Below are 17,302 nucleotides of genomic sequence, written 5' to 3' on the forward strand. Positions count from 1 at the left end.
GCCATCTGGGCTTCACCAGTCTAGGCGGCCTAGGCAAGCTATTGTACACCCATAGAAGAATGCACAAAAGAAGCAAAGGGGGTGGGGCACGGCTACGGGACACGTGTTACTGTTTATGAAGCCGCTACAGCAAGACCAGGGACAGTGTTTCCTGTATGCTGCAGTCACATAGGATAGGAGGAACGCATGCAGTCAGAGCATGGGTTCTGCAAACCCACAGCAAAAGCCACTGATCCTCAGGCACCCTACAGAAAGTGGCACAGGTACACATCATCCCAAAATACTTCACGTCACTCCTAGCTGGCTTGTTGTACCTACCAGACTATAACTGCTAGGTAAAAAGCTGCCATGTACTGTTTTTCTTTTTAAAAACACTAAAAAGGTCTGTGCGTGTTCAGAACCATTGCAACACGGACCTATGGAGTAGTTTCCTTCTTCACGTGCAGAGCCTGTGGCTGCAGAGGATCGAGAAGGCGTGTATTTATATCTGTTGCATGAGCACAGAGCATCTGGGGTGGACATACTTGTGCGTTTCCATGGGCGCATATCCTGCCTCTGGTGTTCATTTTCTCCAAGGGTGGAAGTCAGCAGTGACTAAATTTTCTTCTATATCCTTTCCACATTTTTATTTCATTCATTTATTTACTTCCTGACTGACTGGTTGATTGTGGATGTGTTTGTGGGGGTTGACACAAACACACAGCTTGTGGGAGTTAACTCTCTCCTTTCACCATGTGTGTTCCCAGGATTAACTTGGGTTTTCAGGGTTACTGGCTGAGACACCCCACTAGCTCTTCTCAGTGATTCTAATTTGTAACCTGTTAGTTAATTCTTTATTCCAACTAACATGAAGCATTTAAGCATGGCCTGCTGCAATGGAATTAAAGTGTTCTGTCTTTTGGCGCTTGCTTCTGTGGACCGTCAAAGCATGAAAAAAGCTGGCATTCCTATGGCACTGTAGAGTTTACACGGCGTCAAGCACACCAGCTGCCCTGCCTAAGACCAGCAGGCTGTGTGGTGTTTTACGGTTGCTGCTGCGTTGTTTTGAGGCAGGGTCTCAGAATGTAGTCAACCTTGAACTCAGCAAGTAGCTCACCACGACCTTCAACTCACAACTCTCCCATCACCTCCAAGCCCGGGTTTGGTGGCATTTCCACTTCCGCCTTTCCCACCCCTGTTCCTCAGCTCAGTCCACGTCTGGAGACTACCAACCTGCACCTATACTGTCTGTCCCTGCCTCCATCCTGGACAAAAGGATGCGCCTTACTCACCAAGACTCCCAACTACTTGTGACTTACCTGGGGGCTTGAATGGCCTGCCTAAATGTTACCTGTCTTGGAACTTGTCAGAGCTGTGGGCACAAGTGTTGTGTGCCAGGTTTATCTACTGCCATAGATAACAGCTGCAGAAACAGCACAGAACTGAAAAGGCTCAGGTGTTCCGAGGATTTAGACAGCCGTGTGCACATCCAGAACTGGGCATACGAGGAGGCACACAAGCTGGAGGGGAGAGGCTCTATTGTTCTGTCGTGCGTATGTGCATACATGAGTGTGAGTGTGTGTGTGCATGTGTGTGAGTGTGTGTGTATGTGTGTGAGTGTGTGTGCATGCATGTGTGTACATGAGTGTGAGTGTGTGAATGTGTGTGTGAGTGTGCATACATGAGTGTGAGTGAGTGTGTGTGTGCATGTGTGTGAGTGTGTGTGCATGTGTGTGTGTGCATGTGTGTGTATGTGTGTGTGTGCGTGCATGTGTGTACATGAGTGTGAGTGTGTGAATGTGTGTGTGAGTGTACATACATGAGTGTGTGTGCATGTGTGTGTGTGTGTGAGTGTGTACATGTGCATGCAAGCGCTGGTTCTGGAGATTAAACCTAAGCCCTCATGCATAAAAGGTAGGCTCTTTACCACTGAGCTCTGGCCTAAGCCCTGTGGATCTGATTTGTAAAAATACTGTAATACTCAGAGTGTCTAGTCTTAACAAAAGGTATTACACAGTCAAAAAAGGCCAGCCAAACTGTCTCTAAGGACATCAGATGTTGAACTTAATTTAAAAAAAAATCCTTCAAATTAACCTACCTGCTGGTTCTGGCTTGGAGTGTGGCTTACCAATAAAGTGACTGCCTAGCAGGGCCCTGAATTTAATCCCCAGCACAGAAAAAGGTTGGTTTTCTTCTAGAAGACATCATTTTTTTAATGCAGTGATGGAGGTGGGTCTTGTATCTTCTGTTGCTTTCATTGGTTAATTAATAAAGAAACTGCTTGGCCCTCTGATAGGGTAGAATTTAGATAGGCAGAGTAAACAGAACAGAATGCTGGGAGAAAGAAGCTGAGTCAGAGAGTCGCCATGATTCTCCCACCCAACACAGCCGCAGGCTAAGATCTTCCCTGGTAAGCCACCTCGTGGACTAAACAGATTATTAGAAATGAGTTAGATCTATGTGTAAGAGCTAGCCAAAAAGAGGCTGGAACTAATGGGCCATGCAGTGTTTTAAAAGAATACAGTTTCCGTGTAATTATTTCGGGGCAAAAGCTAGCTGGTGGCCGGGAGCTGGGGCGGCAGGGAAGCGGCCCGCCGTTCCTCACAACAATGCAATCAATGAGAGTAATATAGACATTGTGATTGTGAGAATATCAATTAGTCAGTCTCTTGCCTCCCCACAGTGGTGAGCACTATGCCTCTTCCCCATCATCTCTGATTCTCGTTCTTTCTCCCTTTAATGCTGTCTTTCTCTTCGAGATGGAGCTTAGAACCCATTTTACTCATTATTATCCATATCTTTATCATTTTTGAATCAGTGGCCCTGGCTCACTGTCGGTATAGCTGATTTGGGCTAGGGCATCGTTCTGTGTGTTCATGGCTCTTAGATTCCTTTATCCTCTATAGTGCTGTATTTTTTTTTTAAAGCGTAATATGAGTTTCAAGTTTTTGCATCCTCAGAGTTGAATAAAACCAATGCCTGGAATGTACTGCTATTCTCCACATAACTAGTTGTACTAAACACAGTATCTCTGAGAATGCTATGTAATTTTTTTTAAAAAATTGAAAATTATCTATTCCATTTGTCATCATAGACATGTCTTTTTCTACTTATTTGGTCTACTGTCATAGGTATGTATGTCCTAGTTGCTACAATAAAAATACCCTGACTAAAGTCAGCTTAAGGGAGAATTTTGGCTTACAGTTCCAGAGGTGTACATCCATCCCGGCAGGGAAAGCAGGGGAGCAGTGGCAGGAAGCCAAGAGTGAAGAGGAAGGGGGACTGAACAATAAGCTCTGGGGTGACCTGCTTCCTCCAGTAAGGCCCCACCCACCTCGTACAAGTCCTACAACATTCCCAGACAGTGCTGCCAGCTGAGGACCAAGTGTTGAAACAGGAGCCTGGGGACACTGCACATTCAAACCATGGCAACTTGATCGTCTTTAAATCACTGAGAGGGCTACCATGCTGACTTTTGACTTGTGTAAGGTCATTTCAGCCATTCTAATGAGTTGGATAGCAAACAATCTTCCAGAGAGAGAGACATTCCAAGAACTTTAACCCCAAAGCATGTAATTCAACACGTTAGATAGATCCTGGTGCTCTGTTATGGAGACTTTCTATAGTATCTTTGTGTGTTTTAATAACTCCATTCCTCCTTTGAGAAAGCCTAGACTGTGGACTTCCATGGCCCTGCTGGGATCCAGCCTTGGCCCTGCTGTGGTCCAGCCTTGGCCCCATTGATGCTCTCACCTCCCGCTCTAGGGTCTTCCTCCTAAGCAGTTTCTTCATACTCGGGAGCTGCTTCTTCAACAGCATGGTGGCTTCATTCATCCTTCTTACTTGGGTGATCAAGAAAGACGGCACCTGCAAAAGACAGGGGCTTGACTAGAAAGGAACATCTCAGCAAAAGCATCCTGTAGACGGAGCCTTTCATTATGGAAGCTACTCTTAACTCTTCATTATCTTGGAGCCAGGAGATGTGACATTTGTCTTTGGGATTAGAAAAGTGGCAAGGATTTCCATTTAGTTTAGAAAACATGCTTAGAACACATTTAAAGAATGCCCTGTTGTCTCCAAGGGGAGCTGGTTCTAGGAACGCCTTAGGTTCTGAAATCCCAGCTGTTGCAGGGAGCCCCTTCTTTGTCCCGGCCACCCAGAACCAAAATAATCACACAAAATTGTATTAATTGAATCACTGCTTGGCCCATTAGCTCTAGTTTCTTATTGGCTAACTTGTACATCTTAATTTAACCCATTTCTATTAATCTCTACATCACCACAAGATCGTGGCCTACCAGCAAAGCTTCAGCACATCTATCTCCGGCGGCAGATCCATGGCGTCTCCCTGACTCTGCCTTCTTCCTCCCAGCATTCAGTTCATGGTATAGTGTTTGCACATAGCCTGCACAAATCCTCCTCTACCCTGCAAATCAGCTACGATTCACAATACCTACCCAATGCAAACACTGTGTAAGGCATTGTTTGTTTTAGTGTACTATTTAGGGTCTAATGATTGAACAGCTCAGGATGGCTGTAAAACTTTGGGAAGATGGCTGGAGTTATGGTTGGTTACATCCAGAGCTGGAGAACCCGTGGACAGGAAAGGCCGATGGCGTAGGATACCACGAGCCACCGTGAACTGTTTTCCTCTCCTTTTGTGTCTTAGGTTGTTTGATCCTGGATCATTTACATCCTCCTGCACCTGGTACAGTTCGTAGGGACACTGGACAGCCACAGAGCTGTCACTCACCTTCCACAGGATTTTCTGGTACCTCAGCATCAGGCGGATGATGTGGGCTGCGGTGTTGGCTAGCAGCAATTCTTCATAGTCAGAGTGCTTGCTTCTGCTGAAGAACAAGTTTGGCGCCATCACCGTGGAAATGTTCCAGAGGCTCATGCGGTTCTTTGATTCATTGGCAATCACTTTATTGAAGAACGTCATCAGTGCCTAACAAGAAGTGGGAGAACCATGTCACTCTACTGGGAACCACTGACAGGCTTCCCAGATGGCGACCACTCATTTCCACATCCCTTCCCTGTGTTGCTGGGAACGCGTCAGAAGGCAAGTGTGACCAAATGTGTCCTATGTCCCCTTAAGATGCTTGGATGAAGAGAAACGAGCAGTGAACTCAACTGTCGGCTTCATAAAGTAATCCCCTTCTTAGGGGCTTAATACCACGGAGGCTACAGATAATAGACTTACTTTTTATCCTAAACAAGCTTGACAAATATTGAAATCAAGTATCAACCGGGGAGACAGAACACTGCAGCTCAAATGAAATGAAATGCAGTTTTGTTGTGAAAGAAGAAAAATAATTCTCTAAGTAAAAGCCCCTTAACGGAAAGTCCTACTGCCAGTACCTGGTTACCGGTTTCCATGAGAAATAATTTGAACATCAGGAACCTCTTCACACTCTGTGCAGACCCAAATGCAGCTCCAAGTTTTAAACGAGTACTTGAGACATAGCCTCTTTCTGCTGTTTCTCATGACCTTGCTTTGCTGCTCATACCGGCCTCCAACTTGCGATCCCCCTGCCTCAGCTTTCTGAGTGCTGGCATTACGTGCATGCAGCACTGTGCCTGGCTCTTTGGACTGCATTTTAAGTGTGGAATCTTCCCCTGGCAAGCAAGTGTCTGCACGCAGCTTTTGTACCGACTCCCTTCCCTGTCCCAAGCCATGCAGACAGAAAGCAATCAGACGTCTTCATTTTCTACATTCTATTGACTGGCTGTAAAATCAAGGGCTCATTGAACTCATCTTACTTCACCCTCAATTCAAAGGTTTCAAGCACCTGCTCTGCACACACCAGCTTTCTAAGACACACACACACACACACACACACACACACACACACACACACACGTCCCTAAAACTGCAGAGAAATGCTCACATTTTACTAACATGACAAATGGACTGGAGAGGAAGGGAAGTTGGGGAAGGGGGACTACAGATGCCAGCCCACCAGTTGCCCTGCTACCTGTCAGCAGGTGAGTGAGTCCCTCCTCTAGAATTTGTTTTCCCAATCTGAAAAATGACCAGACTCTACCAGGGGGCATCGAAACTCCTAAAACCTAGAACGATTTAAATTATGCTGTGTGTATATGTTCGAAAGTAGGTACTTCAGAAATCTTGTAGCGTAGTGATGTCAGACGCCCTCCTCAAGGGGGCTGATCAGTACTCTCCCACCAGGCTGGAAGGAATCACAGGATTGGAGAGGAGCTAACCCTTCTCACGGGATCCAGGTGTGGGGTCATGTACCCTCTCATCTTCATCTCTCCCACTCCCCACACTTAATCCTGGCATCTGCTTAGACGCTGGGCATGATCCAATTGAAGAGAGGGAACTGAATGTTAATGTTCAAAGAGAGTTCTAGAACTTCCCTTCTTTGTGCCTTCCTCAGTGTAACGATACCAGGAGCACGCGAGACAGTGGAACTGCATCTCGCAGGGGCTCTGTGAGCTGTCGTACTCCTGTCTTCCCCAGTTGAGCCCCGTGACAGGTCCCGAGGTCGAAGTCACTTACCTGGGCTGTGTCCCTGTTGGCGTCAGGCAGGGCCATGACCATGAGGTGCAAGGCTTGAAACTGCACTTTGATGTGAGGCCCCCCTAACGAGAAGACAGAAACAATCACACGCTTGAAGTCCCACTGATGTGCACCGACAGCAGCCGTGCTGACATCTGGAGGCGCAGGAGGGCGCTGACAGCTAAGGGAAAGGACTCGGGTCTGGAGCTCAACAATGTTAATTTGTTCATTTGGACAGGAGCCCCGGTCTGTCACCCCCTTGCAATCCCATGAGGCCTATTTACAGGCAGGCAGCCAAGAAGGTCCTCTAAATAACTCCAGATTTACATGACAGGTTCCTTTTCAGTGAGCGTCCACAGACCTTGCCTTACTCCGCAAACAGAAGACAAAGCCCAGTTCAAGTGCAAATAAACACCACACACAAAGACACAGCAGCATAGGAGGGCAGAGGATGCATGCTCTAGACCCGGACTCCAACCCTGCATTCAGTACTAATCCCTTTGCTTCCATTTTGCCATCTATAAAACCTTGTTAAGTCATAGGGCTGACCTGAGGACTAAGTAAGCTAATGTGCACATAGGGTTCATGCCAGTTCCTAGAAACAGTCGTCTCCTGTGTGGGCACATTGGTTTGATGACCAATGCTACATATGCCTTATCTCACATAGACATTTAAGGGAGGCGACTAGCTAGTTTTGGAGTGTTTGGAGCAACACCAGATGGCACCAGAGGGCTGGCATCTACGCTGAAAAGGAAACGTCCACTGAAGCTTCCCTTCACAGCTCACTTCAAAACGGTCTGCTGGGGAAAGAGTGTCTGCAGAAGGTGAGATGCTCTGGGCTCCTGGGGAGTGCTCTAGCTGAAGGGCACCCTTGCAATCAATTCACAGTCTGTGGCTGGAGGCTGGTGGATGCTTGCCGAAGCACTGAGCATCACAGCAATGCAAGCGTCAAGTGGGAACCTACTGCGCCAGTGGAAGTCACGTGCGCTGGAGGTGGGGAGCTGGTGACAAGTGGGTGTCTGCTGTGTGGGAGGGTGGGGGCACACCCACAGATCTGACCACACCGACTGCTGTGTGTGTAGGGGCACACTCACAGATCTGACCACACCGACTCCGCGTTATCCACTTGGATTTTAGGTAGCCACGTCCAATTCTTAAAAGGAACGTGTTATAGTTTCAGGATTCAAGGCAAACGTGCACTGATGTGAGCATACATAAGCAGCAGGGCCTATGAGGAGCGTGTCCAGTGCCAGGTCCGGATGAGATGCTATTTTATGCAGAGAGCCTTCTCCTCAGAGGTGATCAATCCCAGAACACCGCAGGGAAAGACAACAGGAGCAAGCCCAGGCGGGGCAGCCCTTCTTTCCACTGCAGAGAATCACAAGGTTTCCTTTACAATTGTTAAGTCTGATTCGGCAAATTTTTCATTTCCGTTTTCATTTTGCTGGCGGAACTTGGCCGTACACTGTCTGGTTCATAGTTTGTGGGTAATTCGTTTAATGTCTCTTAGCACGGAGCTTGCTTTCTCCTGAAGTTGTTATTTTCCCAGAAAATCATTATGCTTTTCCTGGAAGTACCTAAGTCTGGCTGATGAACTAGTTAGTCCTTGACGGAATCAGCCAAGGCTGAGCCACTAACTGCAGGAATGGTAAACAATCTGTGCTTTCTGAACTCCGTCTGAGTATGCAGAAGGTAGTTCCAACAGAGACACGTGTGTACCTACGCACGCATGCACATACATACGACATGGCTTCCTCATCACAAATCTCATTGCAACATGTCCTTCCTTCAGGTGGCAGAAAGGGCAACTATTTCCCCCTGATCAGGGGCCAGAGCTCTGAGCTTCCTGCAGAGCTGGCTGGTATCAGATCGATCACCGGCAATGCAGTACTTTCCCTCGCAAAGTTCTACAGAGGCGCATGCGTGCTCTGTGAACTCTCTCAGGGTATTTTTTTCAGTCTCCCTTGCAGAGAAGTGCATTGGCTGCTGTGGATGGGGAATGATGGGCGGCAGGGAGCTCAGACTCCTGTGTGTTGGTGTCTGTGTGGCTTGTACATGTGTGTGTATGTGGTGTGTGTGTGTGTGTGTGTGTGTGTGTGTGCGTCCATATGTGGAGGTCAGAGGACAACCTTCAGTGTTATCTCTAAGTTGCCCTCCACCGTTCATTGAGACCGGGGGTCTTTAATCAGCCTGGAAGTTTACCAGGTAAGTTAGATAATCTGGCCAGTGTGCTTTTAGGGGCCCGCCCATCTCTATCCCCATCTTCCCATCACTGCGATTGCAAGTGTGCACTACCATGCCAGGGTTCTTTACACTGACTCTGGGATTGAACTCAAGTCTTTACACTTACAAAGCAAACGCCTTCCTGCTGGAGCCCTCTGCCCAGCAGCTCTGAGTAGCTCTGGTGTGGGAGGCTTGGGTCCCCCCTTATCTAAATTCACACTGCTGGGCTGCACAAATCCGCTAGGCCAGCTCGTTTCAGCAAAGTTGTTTGGTGTATGTCAACACAGAGTAAGGAGGAAACTGTTTTCCTCATTGAGAACCAGTGTTCTGAATGTTTGACCTAAAACAGGGAAATCTGGTGTGGTACGGTATGTGTCTGGCCGATGGGCGGTCCTACAGGGGACAATGACAGTCTCTGAAAAGCACCCACAACCACGTAGCGCGACAGAGAAGGAAAGAAGAGTGGGCAGACTGGAGAGGCCGGCGAACTCAGAGCAGGGACGTGGCCCACATTCCCGGACCCCAGGAGCCCGGGCGGTGTGAGGTGATGAAGACTCCAAGATAAACAGAAAATCCCGGACTGTCTGCCCTGAAACTGGGTCAGGGTCGGAGGCAACTGGACCCTGGAATGTTATGGGGGAACGAGATACAGAGAGGTGAGGTTCCAGCTCCGGAGCAGGCCGCACCAAATCTCAGGCCAACCCGCAAGTACACACGTGTGAGGCGGCAAGACAGAGGGTGACAGATGAGCTGCAAGGCTGGCTCACTGGGTAACGGACTAGCTATGCAAACATGAGGACCTAAGTCTGGATCCCCTGCACCCACAGAGAAAGCTCGGTTTGATGGGAAATACCTATAACCTTAATGCTAGAGACAGGAACAGGCAGGTCGTGGGGGCTCGCTGGCCAGCCAGTGTAGACATAAAGTGAGCTTTAGGTTCAGATAGAGATCCGGTGTCAGAAGAAGCAAGAAATAAAGAGTGCAGAGTGGCAGAGGAGGCTTCTATGTGCACACACACGCGCACACACACACACACACACGCACACCACACATGCACACACATGCACACACAACACACATGCACACACACCACACACATACACACACATGCACACACAACACACATGCACACACAACACACACACATGCACACACACCACGCACACACCACACACACACACACCACACACATACACATGCACACACCACACACACATACACACGCGCGCACACACACACACACACACACACACGACTGATGGCAGCTTTGGTCCCACCAAGCAAATGACTTATTTAAGCACAGCAGCCCAACACAACACCCAGAACAGAATTGAAATTAACTTCACATACAAAGAAGTGTATGTACCCATTCTAGAAGAAGACCCGGATCATGAGATAAGCCAGGGGCTGGGAGTAGCAGATGAGGTTTTTAAGTGGCTCTCAAAAATATGCAAACAGTGTGAAAGAAAACATGCTTACAGTGAATGTAAAAAATACAAAAACAAAAACCACGGCCTGTCAACAAGCAAATTAAAATATTTAGAATAAGCATCAACTGCAAATTCCAGAACTGTTTAAAAAAAAAAACTACAGTATCTTTAAAATCCAAAAGTTTCTTTCTCAGCAAACTAAAAGAATAGGGACAATTATCAGATTTAGATGTGCAAACCCAGGAGAGGCACACTTCACTGTGTGGGACCCGGCCGCTCACGGGCTGCATCGACCTCCGACTGTCTCAGTCCCACCACATTAAATTTCTTCACTTACTTTCCATCAGCGTGATGAAGGCAGGTATGTACTCGACGGGGAAGAGGGAGGTGGGGAGTTCTCGGAAGAATGCTTTCAGCATCACGGCAGCTTCCCGGTGACACATTTTGTCCCACTTGAACTTGTCAGCATTGAACCTGGCATCCAGTTCTTCGCGGTACTGCTGCAAAGCCAGGGAGGGGATCAGTCCTCGAGGCCGCTGAACGCCAGGTCCTCTGTACCCACTCTCATGAGTGGGTACCACAGGCTGTGCTTTGGCAATTAGACGGCTAAGCAGCTGCTAGCGCTAACCTTCCCATGTGATTAAGAGCTGAAATACCTGTTTGTGAATTAACTTTTTAAAAAGTCCTTCCAGAGGTAGCCTGAACATAGTAGTAATCTTGAAACAGGTTGCTAATTCTACACAACTCTAAAAAGTTATTAACTGAGTCTGTAGCTTCATTTTTGTGGTTTTGGCGGGAAACCACAGCCCCCACATGATAAACCGCCATCTTCTTTTTGTCCTAATCCTTCTGCTGTCCTCCCGTCTGCTTCTAAGTCAGAGCAGGGACGCATGTGTGCAAAGAGAAACGTCCTAATAAAGTAACTCTGACTTCACTGCAGCGTGCAGAATAGTGACCTCTTCCTGGAATGGGTACAGCAGGTTCTCTGCCAACACACATACACGCACACACATGTCTTCCACATGTTAGCACGCCTGCCCAATCCTTATGGTCTGCTGCCCTGCGCAAGCAGCTTGTGTTAAAACAATGGGTCGCTGTTAAGTTCCACTCACATTAAGTTCTACTTGGAAAAGTTTGCTTCTCGGTGCAAACCATCCTTCATGGTTCTCTATACCAAAGTCATCCTCACTTTGGACCATTCCCTTGGACACCCGGGTTTCCTCAAACACTAGGCAGCTGGAGTCATTTCCCTGACTGACGCCAGCTGCTCGCTTTAAAGCAGATACTTTGACAGGACTCAGGTAACCTTCCGCTTTTTACAGCCTCCGCTCCATTCTCATGGGAACCTACTTCTAGCCTTAGACAGAGTCAGTCACAGGCATTTTGTTCATCTCACCCTCTTCTATCAGGACCAGCTCACCAACATGCCAGACGCAAATGCTTCCATGGCTCCCAGAGCCTGCCAAACTGAGATTTCTGCTAAGCTTGCTGAGAGATGTGTCATTCTGATCTACCCTTTCAAAAACGGGGAGCACACTTAGGCAGGAAACTGATAAGTATGTATTCATCCTGGGTTAAATGGTGAGATTCTGTCTCAAAAATCCAACCAACCAACCAATCAACCAGCCAACCAACCAATCAACCAGCTAACCAGATAACCAACCAACCAACCAACCAGCCAGCCAGCCACCCAGTCAGCCAACTAGCTAACCTAATCAATTAGCTAATCTCTCAGTTAATAAAAACCCATTTTTTGTTTTCCATTAAGGAGAACACGGGCATAGTCGAAGTCATGTCCTTGGATCTCCTTGTAGCGCAAACACAACTATACCACCTTTTGAAGCATTTTCACAACACAAATAGCTAGCCGGAAGCCACCAGCTCCGGGAGAGAAACCAACAGGCAAGGTAATGGAACTGGGGAAGGGAAAATCTTATGTGGCAAACCATCTGCCTTCTTGCCTAAAACATGTCCCAGTGTTTGGCTCAAATTTCTCTGATGTTTTGAAAAGAAAGTCATCGAACATTCCAAAGCATCAGATTGGTTCCAAATGATCTGTGGGCCTTAGATTTGGGAACTGGCTTTGCGGTGATGTCCTTGTTTGGCTCCAGCTGAGCAGCTTCCTCTCAGGCCCGAGTCCCTTCCTGTCAGTCTCAGGAATTATCTAGAATGGGAAGCCATGGCTGGACCAATCATGGCACAGATCAGGAATGATTGTAACAGATTTAAAAAAAACTGTCTTTCCCCAAGTTTGTTCCATAGGATGTATCGTGCAGAGGATGATATTACAGAAACCAAACCCAAGCAAGCACAGGTACTAAAGGTTTGAATAACGGAGAGACATAAAGGCCCCGGGAACATATCGCGTCTGTCTCTCCTAACCTCATTTCCATATTTCTACTCACTGGCCCAGATGTCTTCAACGCTCACTTTCCTAAAACCAGAACGATGAAACATCTGGACTGAATTTTTTGGCTTAGCAAGCAGCAGAATAAATGGACCGACTCAACATCAAACCAATTAAGGGGAAAGACTTGGCCCTAAACGCGGTTTGGGAATGTGTCTATCTAAGGACACGCTGAAAGGACAGTCAGCCTTTGCTCAGCAGCTTTTACACAAAGGGTTATCTGAGGAAAAATAACTCTGCTCTTGTGTAAAACTTGGGGTACGTAAGAACGTTTTCTTTAGACAGGGGAGCTGAGAAGAGAGAGGGTTAGGGGAACGGAGTCTGATTCTGGTTTGGAAGCCCGATTTTTTGGCTTTCTTGGGGGCTCTGACTCTGCTGATCACCTTAGACAATGGAAGGGGTCCTAGTTTCTCCTGGAAGCATGCTAGGGAGGAAAATGATAAAAAATCAGGACAGAAATGCTGCAAGAGCCACTGGGAAGCGATCTGCCTTCCAAATGAAATCCTGTCCGTGTTTGCCCATCTCCTCACTGAAGGGAGTCAGGACTTCCAACCTGCCCTGCTTCAGATCTTCCTTCCAAGGAGAACTCGCCACACTCATTCCCAAGAGGTTCAGGCAGCTGCCTCTCTCAGCTGGCCACTCCTCAGCACCTGCCGCAGCCTGCTCTTTGAAAGCAGACCTAGCCTGTGGCTGATCAGGCAGATGGTCCAGGCCTACCCCATTCCGCCCAGTGCTGGAGGAAACGGACAAGCTCTTACCACAGCCCATGCTCTGCCAATCCATCTCCGCTCTGGAGGACCCAATAGACACAGCCCACTTGTTATGCTCTCATCTAGAAAATATCCTGTTAGGGGTCCTGTATTTCTACCCTGACAATGCTCATAGCAACAGACCCCACGAAATGTGTACTGAACTGAATGAAGAAGGGATGTCTTTCTGCCTCTGTGTGTTTCCTTTTGTGGGTCTATCACAATTAAATTCATCTTCTCATCATCACATGAATATTATTTCTAGGGCCCACCACTGTGTCCATAGATTGGGGAGACCAAAGGGTAGGCACGAACTCTTCACTGTGTGCTCCCCTTGGGAAGCACAAAGGGATATTTTACTAGGAATTGATCAAAACTGATTCTCTTCAAGGACCCTGTACAGCTCTGTAGAGCTTGCCTCTGGAAGGGTGTGAGAAGGCAGGGCAAGCAGAGTCACATTGCTGTGCTGGTGTTAGACGTAAACGCTGACGCTACCATAAATGGAATTTGGGTTCAGAACAGCTGAGTGAGGATTCCTGTGGTTATGAGTATTGCTACAAATTCTTAGAAGAAATTCCACCAAAAGGAGAGCCAAAGAATGTGTCTCTGCTGAGCTCAATTGGTAATGGAAGAAAATGGACTCAATGACTTCAAAGGCCAGAAAAACCTAGCAAACGGAAGTGGTTCATTCCCCCAAACAGGGATGGGTGTTTTAAACTTCAAAATGAAGACACACAGCCATTTTGATGGTGAATTAATGTAATGTTTCATATTCTAGGTTTGATGAATTGCAGCACGGGAGAAAATATACTCAGAGGTCCTGAAGAGCATTAAGGCGAGCCATGGGGTACTATCAAAGAAATAGTGACAGTCACAAAGATTAGCTCAATGGGACTGGGTTGTGGTGGTCTGAGTAAGAATGTCCCCATAGGCTCAAATATTTGGATGCTTAGTCATCAGGGAGTGGCACTATTAGTGAAGGATTGGGAGGTGTGGCCTTACTGAAGTAGGAGTGGCCTTGATGGAGGAACTGTGTCACTGGGGTGGGCTTTGAGTTTTCCAATGCCCAGGCTATGCCCAATCTTTCTCTACCTGCTGATCAAAATGTAGCTCTTAGCTACTGCTCCAGCACCATGAACGCCACAGAAGTAGAACACTGGTTAGGATTAGCTTATGTCTTTATCTACGAAGGCAGAGAACATTGAGTACCTTGACTTTGGCAGTACATCCAGAAAGTCGAAAAATTCCTTCCGATTCCAGGCCCGATTCCTCGACTTTCTGAAAAAACTAGAAATCGACAATCAATTACAAAAATTGAATATCTCTGCATGACTGCAAACATTCTAATTAATGAGGGCAATAATCAGGGGACTGCTAAGTATGTATATATACTATATATATGTATACATATATAATAAGGATATATAAATGATTTCTGAAATGCTAATGACCTCTCAACAAGGTCAATGTTCCCTCCAATTGGCCAATGAGTAAATTCTCCATTTAGATCTATGCCATAACTTCTCAAGTTTCCCTCTTAAACAAAGCACTGACTCTACAGGGCATGTTCTCTTATCTACTATGATATTTTGCCAACTTGGCTCTTTCAGATCTGATCACTATTTCTCTTCTGCAGACCAACCAATAGGAAAAAAAAGTAAATCAACTATGTCTATAGCCACACTACCCTGGATGCACTCAATCCCTTCTAAATCTACTCTCATTAGTTGCAAAGACCCTGATTAAGACCTTAAAGAATTCTAGAAGACTAACTAAGGCCTTGGAAATGTAAGAGTTAACTGCTCTCTTAGATTTTCATGGGGGTGATGACGGTGATGGATGCTGGTAGTGGTGATGATAATGTAACAATGGCAGCAGTGGTGATGATGATGTTGATGGTGGTGATGGTGGTGATGATGTTGATGATAGAGATGATGTTGACAGTGGTGATGATACTGATGATGGTGATGGTGATGATGATGATAGTGGTGATGATGTGATGGTGGTGATGATGATGATAGAGATGATGTTGACAGTGGTGATGATACTGATGATGGTGATGATGATGGTAATAGTGGTGATGATGTTGTTGATGGTGGTGACGATACTGATGATGGGGATGATGATGATGATGATGATAGTGGTGATGATGTGATGGTGGTGATGATGATGATAGAGATGATGTTGACAGTGGTGATGATACTGATGATGGTGATGATGATGGTAATAGTGGTGATGATGTTGTTGATGGTGGTGACGATACTGATGATGGTGATGATGATGATGATGATGATAGTGGTGATGATATTGATGGTGGTGATGATAGGATGAAAAGATGATGCTGATGGTGGTGATGCTGTTGATGGTAATAGTGGTGATGGTGGTGATGATTTTGATGGTGATAGTTATAGTAGTAGTGTAGGTGGTGATGGCGGTGGTTGCAGTGGTGATGATGATGATGATGATGATGATTTTGATGATTTTGATGACAGTGGTGGTAGAGGTGGTGATGGTGGTTGTAGCGGTGTCAGTGGTGATGGTGATGGTGGTACTGCTGTTGGCGGTAATGACGGTAATGATGGTGGTGGTGAGGATAGCAGTGGTAGTGATGAGCTTTAATAGCAAGTTTCACTTCCAGTGTACTTCTCGAAGGTCAAACCCTGTTCTCAGTGCTTTGCACATAGTCACTCATTCAACCCTGACCTCCAGTATTATTATTCCCCTGCTGCGGAGGCTGAGGCATATGGAGGATAAGAAACCTTTCTACGTTCAGAAGGTGAGAGGAGGCTGCAAGAGCACATTGCAGTGCTTGGGTTGCAATATTCTTCCAGGGATGGGAAAGGAAGGTGGACATGTGTCTAAGAAGAGCCTCTCATAGCAGTTGAGGGACTGCCTCAAATTGCCTTACGTGAGACACACAACATAACCAATCAGAATGGCTGACTTTTACCGAGTGGAGAATGTGATATAAACCTACAGTTCGTTTAGCATTTAGTGAGGACTTCATAGTTAATGTTAGTTGCTAAGTTCTATGCTGGATTTTTACACCTGTGAAATATCAATTTATGCCGAATTCTTGCCACGGGTTTTTAAAGACTGTCTTCTTCAGAAGCCATCCACTACACATAGGAGAAGGCACACCATGTGTGCTTTAACTTCAGAAGAGGAAGAACAGCCCAGCCACCAGGACCCTGGACTTGGCACACGCTGTGCTTCACTCTTGTCAGAAAGGAGGAAATAAGAGGGCCCCTTGGGCTGCTCCCCGCTGACTCCACAGGATATGACATCACTGGCACAGCCCTTCCCTGGGGAGACTCCCCATGGATGGCCCCTGTGTACAGAGATGACACCAGCATCTTCTGGCTGCCACTGCCCCCCTCCCTGCTCTATCACTGGCCAATTAATCACCAGACTTGAGGCAGGAGCTCAGTATGAGGCACCGAGAGCCAAATGCAGGAAGAAAGAAGAGAGTGGAAGTGGAATTGCTAGGGTAGGGAAGCAACTTGGTGTCTCCTCAGTCAGGGTGTCTGTGTATCATCTGCAATTTAAAATCCAGCAAGGTCTGGGGGAAAGGCTGGGATTTTAATTGTGCCACCAGATGTCACTGTTGAGCAAGTGTCTCCTGAAGTGTGCATGTTTCATTCAGTTGCTGCCTGTGGGGCTGGAGGGACAGCTCAGTGGTTCAGAGCACACATTGCTTGTGTGGAGGGCCTGAGTTCAATTCCCAGCATCCTTGATAGGAAGGCTTACCACTGCTTGTAACTCAGCTCCAGGGGATGCCATCTTCCTATCTCAGGCACTCACACACCACACATATGTATGCATGCATAAATTTATGCATGCATTTATGCACATAAATTAAAGCAGCTAATTAGCAATCATAGAGATGCGGCTGAGATGTCATAAAGTGAAAAAAAAATCCTTTCACAAATGTTTCTGTCCTGACTGTATGTAATGAGTATAATTACACCTGAAATCCTAGAGAAGA

At 46.8% G+C, this 17,302-nt stretch overlaps 1 protein-coding gene across 3 annotated transcripts in view; it reads right to left on the reverse strand.

The window, feature by feature from the left end:
- Positions 1-17,302, reverse strand: part of Arhgap28 (Rho GTPase activating protein 28) — a 179,794-nt gene that overhangs the window by 16,235 nt on the left and 146,257 nt on the right. For all 3 annotated transcript variants that reach the window (XM_075956150.1, XM_075956149.1, XM_075956151.1), the window contains exons 10-14: positions 14,524-14,601; positions 10,496-10,658; positions 6,506-6,588; positions 4,733-4,930; positions 3,733-3,846 (exon numbers count right to left, since the gene is read on the reverse strand). In XM_075956150.1, the coding sequence (XP_075812265.1) occupies positions 3,733-3,846; positions 4,733-4,930; positions 6,506-6,588; positions 10,496-10,658; positions 14,524-14,601 (636 nt within the window). The remainder of the gene's footprint in view (positions 1-3,732; positions 3,847-4,732; positions 4,931-6,505; positions 6,589-10,495; positions 10,659-14,523; positions 14,602-17,302) is intronic.

This window comes from Microtus pennsylvanicus, chromosome 22, assembly GCF_037038515.1.
Source record: "Microtus pennsylvanicus isolate mMicPen1 chromosome 22, mMicPen1.hap1, whole genome shotgun sequence".
Lineage (NCBI taxonomy): Eukaryota > Metazoa > Chordata > Mammalia > Rodentia > Cricetidae > Microtus > Microtus pennsylvanicus.